General features: G+C 42.6%; 1 protein-coding gene across 1 annotated transcript; it reads right to left on the bottom strand.

Moving 5' to 3' along the window:
- Positions 1–5,560: 5,560 nt before the first annotated feature.
- BTG2 (BTG anti-proliferation factor 2) lies at positions 5,561–9,769 on the bottom strand. Its single transcript, XM_069074613.1, has 2 exons — positions 9,436–9,769; positions 5,561–8,164 (listed from the first exon to the last, which is right to left on the bottom strand). The coding sequence occupies exons 1-2, from the start codon at positions 9,587–9,589 to the stop codon at positions 7,830–7,832; spliced, it is 489 nt and encodes a 162-aa protein (XP_068930714.1). The 5' UTR covers positions 9,590–9,769; the 3' UTR covers positions 5,561–7,829.
- Between the last annotated feature and the right edge of the window lie 249 nt (positions 9,770–10,018).

Here is a 10,018-nt window from a genome sequence, read left to right as displayed (position 1 = left end):
ATACCAACAGCATAGGGAAAAAAAGCCCCCTTTCCAAGATGAGGTTATTAGAAGGAAATAGGCAAGTTTTTACAAGCAGTTTTCCAGAGTAGGCCACATCTTCACTATTACATGATTGATCAAAAGGTAGAGAGAATATAAGATCTGACTGTTTCTTATTTGTTGATTACTAAAAAGCATTGGATTTTGTAGAGCAAAATACATAATTTTTCCAAAATACAAAAGAATCTTTTAAAGAAATAACCACAGAGATAAGTGTCTGATGATTAAAATCAAGCACAGTATAAAATAGGGAAATGCGCCTGTCAACAGTGTTTGCCACTGTCAGAAGAGATCAGAGGTATCTCCTTTGGATGGTGAGGTCCTCCAGATATTCCTGCTTATAACAGTGGACTGATGGATTCAAACTCAAGAATATTGTCAAGTCTCCTAAATGAGATCCATAATCCCTGAAAAGAGTGCAGATCAACTAGAGAAAAAATTAGGTGGAAATAGAATTCTTGTTACCTAGAATATGACATGCACTTGTATGGAAAAGTTGTGGCATCTATTTACCTATCTTGGAAAGACATTGCAAATGGACAATGAGCTTGACCCAAAATTTAACAGAAAGAGATCAAACCAGATTGCATTTGGGAAAATTTAAAGTTCCTTTAATGACTACAAATTTCTTCCTGAAATTACAACAACAACAAAAGACCTATCTTTTTTTTTTTTCAACACAAATGTTCTTTTGATAATGTTGAGTTACTACAACTATGGTGCACTACAGTCTCTAAAGAATTAAGCTGAAGATAACCCAAAAGGCAATAGAGAGGCACAGGGTATGTATGACCTGGCTATCTATAGCAACAAGCACCCCAAGCGTCCTCAGGGTTTGCTGCCAACACTGGTTCTTGGATCTGCTTTGATAAAGGAAAGCAACTCAAAAGGGGTTAACAAGCTTACTTTAATCAGTCAAATATGTATCATTTACCTAGTTCAAGGGAAAAAGGTCAGCACCCCGAACTTCAAAGTATACAGGCAGAATTATCAAGACAGAAACAGATCAAGTAGACAGCTTTCCAAACTGTCCAGCCATTACATCCATACCAAATCAACATCTGGGTTTCAACATCTGGGTTTTCAAAGCCAGGGGGCTCTGGACAACGGCTTCCCAGAATCCATATCAAATCACAGAACACTTCTCAAAGTGAGCCCCAAAACAAAGCTACACATCAGGGCTTATATAGCCTTCTTCTGGCTCAGAGAATGTAACAACCCTATTGACTCACTGGCCAATCAAGAAGTATCTACTGAAAAACAAGCCTCCCACCCCAGGCTCCAGGTGCACTTTAGCCTAGGGGCAGGGAAGATCTTTAAATTTGCATTCCCATTACACTATCATATATTACAAATGGGAAATTACACAGGAGAATCAGTATAAAGGAATTTTGTCAAAAATTGGTGGAAAGAGTTTTCATATAGTGAAAAAAAGGGATAACATATTAGCAGTTCTCATATTCCACTGGTATCTTCATACTACCAAGAGAATATGAGCAAAGGTTCCCCCCCACCCCCGTCCATTAGGCAGATACCTTGTGACAAACTTATGAGAGGACACAGATGAAAGTTGCATAGAATGGACAAGAATGTATAGGCTGAAATCTGCGTCACTAGAGGAAATTTCCACATTAGTGAAATCACAGATTGATTTAAGTATTGGAATAATCTTATCATCAGAATATATGGCTCCAAGTCGCTAAATACTATGATCGCAGAAGAGTCAACACTTCAGGTGATACAAAGGTTTCAGGATACTACAAAGACATGTGCTAAAAGTAACATACCGTGTTTCCCCAATAATAAGACCTACCCCGAAAATAAGCCCTCCCCTTACTGTGTAAGGTTCCTCTAAAATAAGCCCTCCCCCAAAAATAAGCCCTATTGAGATTGCTACTGTAGTGAAGGTGATCCCCTGCGCTACACGCTACATTACAGTACCCTCTGTATGCACCGTCCCTCCCCCCCCCCGGTGAAACGCACACACTCCGAGCTGCATCCAATCAGAGCTGCAGCAGTGAGCACGTCATCCTGTTCTTCCCCAGTGATTTGCTTATTGAATAAAGGTACATTTTTTTGTTCACATTTACCTGTTTATTAAAATTGCTATCAATGTTCATTAAAATAAGCCCTCCCCTGAAAATAAGCCCTCTGGTGTTTTTCTGTCCAAAAAAATTAATAAGACAGTGTCTTATTATCGGGGAAACACGGTAAGAAACATAAATCTGGAAGAGGAGAGGGGAGTAATAGGGATGAATTAGATGCTTTTAAAATAAGATCAGGGGGAAGGCAAGGATGTCTTTGCCACTGCTATTTGACATATTTCTAGAAATGTGAGCTATAACAATAAGACAAGAAATGGAAATTGAGGAAATAAGAATGAGTAAAGAGGAAACAAATTTATCACTTTTTGAAAAAATATAATATTTTGCTTAGAGAATCCTAGAGAGTGAACAAAAAAGTAGTTGAAATAATGAATAACTTCAGCAAAGTTGCAGGATAGAAAATAAAACCCACCTCATTAGTATGCTTTCATATTATCAATAAAACTCGTCAGGAAGAGATAGATAAATTCCATTTAAAATTACTATACAATGTGTAAGATAAGGAGACTACCTAACAAGACACACATACATAGAAATTATGAATATGACTACAAAATAATATAACAACAACAACATTATAAAGACAAACAACTTTGAAAGATGTTAGAACTCTGATCAATGCAATGACCAATCACAGTTTCAGAGATCTAATGATTAACCCAATTACTGACTGAATATGTGATGGACTTAGGGTATAGATTGACATTTTTTTTGTTTTACTTGACTATGCATATTTTTGTAAGCTTTTTTTTTCTTTAGGGACAAATGGGAACACACATTTTTATTCATTGAAAAAGCAAAATTAATTTTAAAAGGAAAAAAATTATATTATTTTTAAAAAGTAGTGGACAAGTAATTTAATTAGAGAACAGATAAAATATGAACAGTCTGAGTCCTGCATTGGGTTTACAAAGTATGAAAACAACCAGAAGAAAACTCTGGCACACTAGGTCGGTCCTCTATGAAGACTTTACAGGAAGACATGCATAAGAATCAGATTAGATAATAAGTGTACAAGACATTGAGGTACAATGGAGTGAGCACTGGCTTAGAAAGTCAGAGGACCTGGATTCCAATCTTGCCAATGGAAGATATGACTTGTGGGTCCTAGAATTTACATCTAGAAGGAGTCTTTGTCAAGGATCTAGCATGATTTTTTTTTTCATTTTAAAGATAAGAAGACAGGCCTAGGGAAGAAAAGCAAGTTGGCCAAAGTCCACAGGTAATAAAAGGCATGGGCAGGACTCCAACCAAGACCTTCCTCCAATGCTGAATCTACATTTTTCCCTTTTCACCATGCTGCCTTCTAATATACCAATGAGATCTATCCAAGGTTCATAATAAGGAAATGCCCATCATGAAAAATAAGGCTCATTGCCCAGTAGATGGATGCCTCCTCTGCCCTGAAGGCTTAAAAGAGGATAATCAATAATAGAACAGACAAAACTTTCTCAATCTTAACCCCTGTTTCCACATTTAGGAAAAGGTAAAGTTTGGGAGTTGGCTATTCCTAATTTGAGTTATATGACAATATAATAAGAGACTAGGAATAGAAGACCTAAGCTCAAGCATCTGTCCTGCTATTTCCTAGTTGTGTGAGGTCCAAAAAATGACTTTACTTCCCTGAGGCTCAGTTTTCCAATCCATAAAAGGAAGGTAATATACTTTCTCTATCTATATAGTGGAGTTTTCTTATAAGACTCAAAGGAGAGACAAAGTATAAAGCTGTAACCCCTTGTTAGGGAAGCTATTACTCATGGGATTCAGGGACAGAAAATTCAAAATGAAAATGGGACCAGGCCTTTAAATAATGAGGCCTTTCAGAGTAGTCAGTCAGGCTTTGTTCGTTTTTTTAAAGTATGTATTCATGACATAGGAAAGCCTCCCATTAGCAAATGGATCTCCATGGATCTTGAGGCCAGTTCTCTCCCCTAGTTCTAGCTATGCGATGGAAGGGAGTTACCTTATTAGTACCTGTAGTATACTGACTCTACAAACAAGCCATGGATAAATTTCAGTTAATACCTTCTTTCATCTTCCCCTCACAGAATACACTGCTGAACTACAACTGGTAAACTTAGTTATTTGTAAACTTTCCTCATCCCCCTTACTAGATATTAGCTTCCTGAGAACAGAAACTGTCTCCGAATACCCAATGGCTTAGCACCGTTAGTAGACCCCAGATACACTTGCAGTTTCTTGGATGGTTTAATCCATAGCACAGACCAAGTTCTGAATGGGATTGTTAAGAGGTTAAGTCCTAATATAAGCCAATGCCACACTTGCCTATCTGGGCATCTTTCCACACTCCTACCAAAAGTCTGGCCGAGGCCACCCAAACACAGGACAGAGACCTGGCTCTCAAAGCTTATTAAAATAAGACCCTAATGTCCAGAGACAAGATAGTCTTCAGTGTTCAGTCACCATGCACACAAACTACCCCAATCTGCTACCCATTCTCTAACTCTAAAAATATGGTGCTTAACAGGAGCAGGATGTCAAGGGAACAGAAGGTGAATGACTGGGCCTAGGAGAGCATGGACCGTGGGTGTGGAGAACACAGCCTCTCTGCTGGCCATCTACTTTCCCAGGAAGTCTACATAATGAGAGTCTATCAGAAGTGGGTACTTAAAATGGGGGAAATCTTTTAAGTAACCCTATATAGCATGAACTTTTGTTTTAGAACAGCCACATTCTAAGTTACATACAACAGAATAGGGTTGGTAGGGAACAGGCTTCCATTCTATGCCAGCTCTGGGCTAAGTGCTTTACAAATATTCTCATCTGGGAAGGGCACTTTACTTGGAAGACATAAGAGCAAGTTCCAATCTCAGCTTCACAGTTTACTTTGTAATAATCTTGGGCAAAGTTCACTGCCTTATATTTCTCTTCTCTAAAATGGAAAACAGTGACACTAGTATATTTCACAGTGAAGAACAAATCGGGAAAATATATGGCTTTAACTGTATCACATTTCATAAATGTTAGCTATTATAGCTTATGATGAAAATCATGCTAATAGCTCACAACTAGGTGATACTTTAAGGTCTGCAAGTTGCCTTAAATACATTAGATTGTTTGAGCCTAAAAAAAATGACTACCATGGATGCCATTATTATTTCTATTTTACAAATGAGGAAACTGAGGCATGAAGAGGTTAAATCACTTGCCCAGAGAGAAGGTAAGAAGTAGGTATTTGAAGGGGGTCAGAGGATTGTTCCCAGGAAGACGGAATAAAAATCTGAAGATTAGCTTAAATCCCAAACCAGTTTCTTATGAGGTATCTCGTTCCTTCTTATTTCTTTTGGGTGTAATGTCAATAAGCATATCCAAGAAGGAATTCTGAGGCCTGAGGTGAAAGGGTAAGGAGAGAAAGGAAGGTTGGGCACTTACATTTGTCTACACCACACAGCTAGAACAGCTACATTTTTATTAAAGTAACAAAAAAAGTGTACATTTATCAATAGAGCTGTACATTCTTTCATATAAAAACACTATACAATATACAATTAGTAACCTTTGTCCCCTCTGTCAGAATAGCTTACAAACTCACAACCATGTTTGACTTAATTATGAGAACCAGTCCTGCTCAACAGTCCAGCTCTGAAATCTTGTTTTTTAAAAGTACATATTAAGGAAGAAAAGAGAGAAAATATTGAAGAGACCACAAACGGCAGGGTCCTGTGTGCAGTCAGGGGCAAGGACATATTCCACAGTGATTCACAGCTGTTTGTTGTTTTTACCCATCCCACAGGTCAAGGAATCAATTCCCTGCTCTGTGGGTGAAGAATTAACTTTCAATTAAACTTAATACTCGAACCAGGGTCTAGGAGCTAGCACAAAATTTGGTGCAGTCACAAAGGGGGAAGGACTAGAATGAAAGAGTAGAGAGAGTGTTTGGTTATTAGCACCTTATGAATCAGGAAATAGAGCAGCTTGGGAAATCCAGAGGGAAAAAGAAAACTGGGGAGAGACTTCCACAGAAGGGGATGGGGAGGGGAGGGGAGAGAGATTCTTTACTAAGCCCTAGCACAACAGGAGTTTAACCAAGCTGACCAGATGCTCCAGCTGTGTCCATCCCAGGGTGTTCTGATCCAGGATACCTGAAGCCTCCTCAACCCTCTGCCTCACTCCCATGAGCAGGGTGGGGATGAAGGGAAAAGGATATTCTTTTCTAGTGCAGCAGTTTTCTATTTCTCCCCAACCAAGAACAGTAAATATTGCACAATTCTACTAACGGATTGGAGTCACATTTAGAGAAAGACACTCCTCTTCCACCACCAGGCACTCAGTGCCAAGGAGAAGTAAATGCCCAAAGGTTTGCTTTTAGAGGCAGCCTGAGAACAATGCCAAGGCCTGTAGAAACTGGGGCTCAGGCAAGAGGTGCCATCAAAACAAACTAGCCAACTGGAGCCCAGAGGACCTCAGGGAGAGTGATCCTTCATGGATGCCCTCAAGAGGGCTGGAGAATCATTCCACCACAAGGCCACTGTGAGTTGCAGGAGGCCATATTGCACAAGGCTTGAGAACTTTTGTCCTAAAAGGATGGGAGCAGCTCTAGTGACAACCCAAGAACAAAGAGGGGGAGAGGAAGAGGAGATTTGTTCTTTGAAAAGAAGACTTGTCATAAAAGTCCTGAAGTTCCCTGTAGCTTTTTGAATTCACCTTTCAAAGGGATAATGGCAGCATCATCAGGACTTTTGCGTGGTTCCCTAAGCAGGGCAGCAGACAAGGCTGCCAGTACAAAGAGCCTTTCCCCATTGAGAGCTCTTTGGGCCCCAATCTTCCATTACAAATCATCCCCTTGAGAATTCAGTATACACACATATACATACACAGAGCAGCATAAAAGCAACATGAAGATTTTGTGCAGGTTTCCTTACCCTTCTATTCTATTCCAGACCCTCCATCACCAAAAAAACTAAAAAAAAAATAAAAACCCCAAGCCTTAGAAATCACAGCTGAGATATCAAAACCTTCCAGACCCTGAGGAGGACATTATCAGGACAATTTCTTAATTTCAAGAAAAGTTGATCCAGGCAGGAGGAATAAGGAAGCTGCCCTTTTGTTTCCTGCCCATGATCTCATCAGAGGGGGGGGGGGAAAGAGATAAAAAAAAAAAAGAAAGAAAAGATAGGCAACATAGTATTTCAAAAGTTTAGGCTTGAAAGCCCCTTAGCAAAAGAGGATCAGGTTCCTGGAACCCTGGCTGTGGGTACAGGAGGCTATAAATTGAAATTCCCCTGTACCCTTCTCCCACCCAGGGTAGACCCTGATCTTCCTCATTCACAGTTGCTAACCACAGATGTTCTCATTTTCCCTGGGGTGCTGACCAGGCTCCTACCCTATACCCTTCCCAATCCCACCATCACCTCCATCCTGCCAAGTCCATACACCTAAACTGCTCCCTCTCCCACTGGCAGATACTGGCTTCAAGACACTCAGGCTCACAATATTTCTTTCCAAAGGCACCATAGGAGACCACTTCCAAGCAGCTCCCACTAAGGATTTTTTTCTTAAAAAAAAAATTTTGGTTTTTTTCCCCCTCTTTTTTAAAAAAAATATATATAAATAACTCTTCATTTAAAAATATGATTCCCCAAGTTGAGGTATGCAGCAGCCTGTTGTCACGGCTGAATGAATACAGTAGATTGTGGGGGGGGGAGGGCAGTAGTAGGGGTCTTAACTGGAGACGGCCATCACATAGTTCTTCGAGGGGCTGCTCCGGCCCAACATAATTTGGTTCTTGCAAGTGAGGAGTCCATAAGAGGATGGAGTGGGCCCTTCCTCATAGAGGACACAAATTGATCCATCTTCTCCAATCCGGTAGGACACTTCATAGGGGTCCACCCAAAGGGTCAACTCGCTGGGCAGCAGGCGGTATAACTGGGGCAGGCTGAGTCCAATCTGCCTGGCTACCTTGCTAATGATGGGGTCCATCTTGTGGTTGATTCGTATGCATCGGTAGCCTGAACCTTTGGATGGCTTTTCTGGGAACCAGTGGTGTTTGTAGTGCTCTGTGGAGGGAAATGGGGAGATTTCCTGGTTAATTCAAGTCAGGCTGGCACAGGCTATGCTAAGGGCATAGCTAGGATGGCCATGGATTAAATGTACAGGCAAAGAGAAGGAAGCCTAAGCAACGTTATAAGCATACTTTATCACTAAGCAATTTCAAGCATCTTCAGCCCCTGACAGGCAGGAAAATGTAGCCATCCAGACAAAAAGCTCAGGAAAGGCTGCATCAGAGGAAACTTTGACCGTCTTGCAGTGCTCACCCTGGTGGCAGTGGTCTGCGGCCACAGCCTCTAACAGTAGTCCCAATTTAAAGATGGGATTGATGATTAGCATGCCCGGGCTTGGCCTGTGTGAGTTCCAGGGGCAGTCAACTCACAGACCAGAAGCCAAGAATTTTGATTCCAACTCAGTTGCTATAACATTATAAGATTATGGAGCAAATCACCTCCCTTCTGTGTCCTCAGTGCTTCTCATAGGAAAACTAGAGCGTTTAATTCTCCCAAGGCTTATAATCAGAAAAATCTTCCACCAACAGACATAGAAATCAAAGAGCTAGGGCCTTGGCTAGAGACTTGTTTTGAGGAAACAGTCCCACTCCCGAAGGAGCCAGTTCACAACAGCTGGTAGCTCGACCAGATCCCTTTTACTAATTCCAGTCTCTCCAACCCCCACACTCTGGGACCTCCCTGAAAGTGGGCTTCCAGACAAGGCTGGACACCTTCACAAACGAGGGGAGGAGGCAAATGGTTCAAGGGGAACTGAAAAGAAACCGAAGGGAAACTACAATTGAAACTCCTTGGCTCTCGAGTCTGCCCAAAGCCCGAGTTATAAGGAGGTTTTGTGTAACCATTAAAGGACAGTGGCTGTGTATCTCTGATGTTTGAAAGGATTCAGACAGGGACAAGGGATTGTGCCCCGCCACAGGCTCCGTGGTCAGCATCCCGCAGCCACTGCGGTCCACCTCCACCCTCCCTTCTCTTCCTCCCCCTTCGAGATGATAATAATAATATTCTTCACCACTCGCATCTCTCCACTGTAGAACAACATTAATAACTCACATTTCTGTAATACTTTGAGGTCGGATTACGCAAACTGGGCACTTGGGGAAAACATTTGTACCCCGGGGGTACGGGAAAGTGTTGGCCCGGGTGGAATGGGGTGGGAAGTTGGCACTGCCCGCGATGATCGAGGGGACAGTTTAGGGTGGGTGGGACTGTAAGGGTCCCTGATCAAGTACCAGGGAATATGGTACTTGATCTCTGAATATGCCCACCTGTGAGTGCCTCTTGAAGGGCCCCGCTGAAAACTTGCAGCCTCTGTTCGCTTACACAGCCCCGGGTCCTCAACAGACTCGAGAGGAAACCCACGGCGGCGGCGATCTCCGGGAGCATATCGGCTTTCTTCCCAGTCCAGCGGGTCTGGCTCATATCGGGCGCACTGTCTTCGAGAGTGGAGGCGGGGGTTATGAAGCTGGTCCCAGCGGCAGCGGGATGGGGAGAGTTAGCCAGGCTGGACCAGCCACTACTCTAGGGACTTCCAGACCGCCCGCACCACCGCTGCTCCTGCACTGCCCGGACTCGTAGCCAGTCTCTTCCTTTCATAGCCTTGGAGAGGGAGGGGGAGACGGCGGCAGTGTCTATTGGCCATCGTGCGGCAGGGCCGGCCTTCGCTTCGCATCCTGCACTCCACCCCCTTCGGCCGCCTCCGCCTCCTCCGGCGTTTATGTCATCCTGGAGTGACGTCAGTGCTGGGAACCGGAGCTGAGGCTGGAGATGGGAGGAAGAGGGAAGGAGTGAGGGGAGGGAATCTAGGGTAACCCGGAGTAAGTAACCTGGAGAGAAAGCAGGAATAACCGG

This window comes from Petaurus breviceps, unplaced genomic scaffold (assembly GCF_028583685.1).
Source record: "Petaurus breviceps papuanus isolate PSGF00001 unplaced genomic scaffold, PetGlider_PUasm1.0 90895, whole genome shotgun sequence".
Lineage (NCBI taxonomy): Eukaryota > Metazoa > Chordata > Mammalia > Diprotodontia > Petauridae > Petaurus > Petaurus breviceps.
This window is presented reverse-complemented; position numbering and strand designations above follow the sequence as displayed.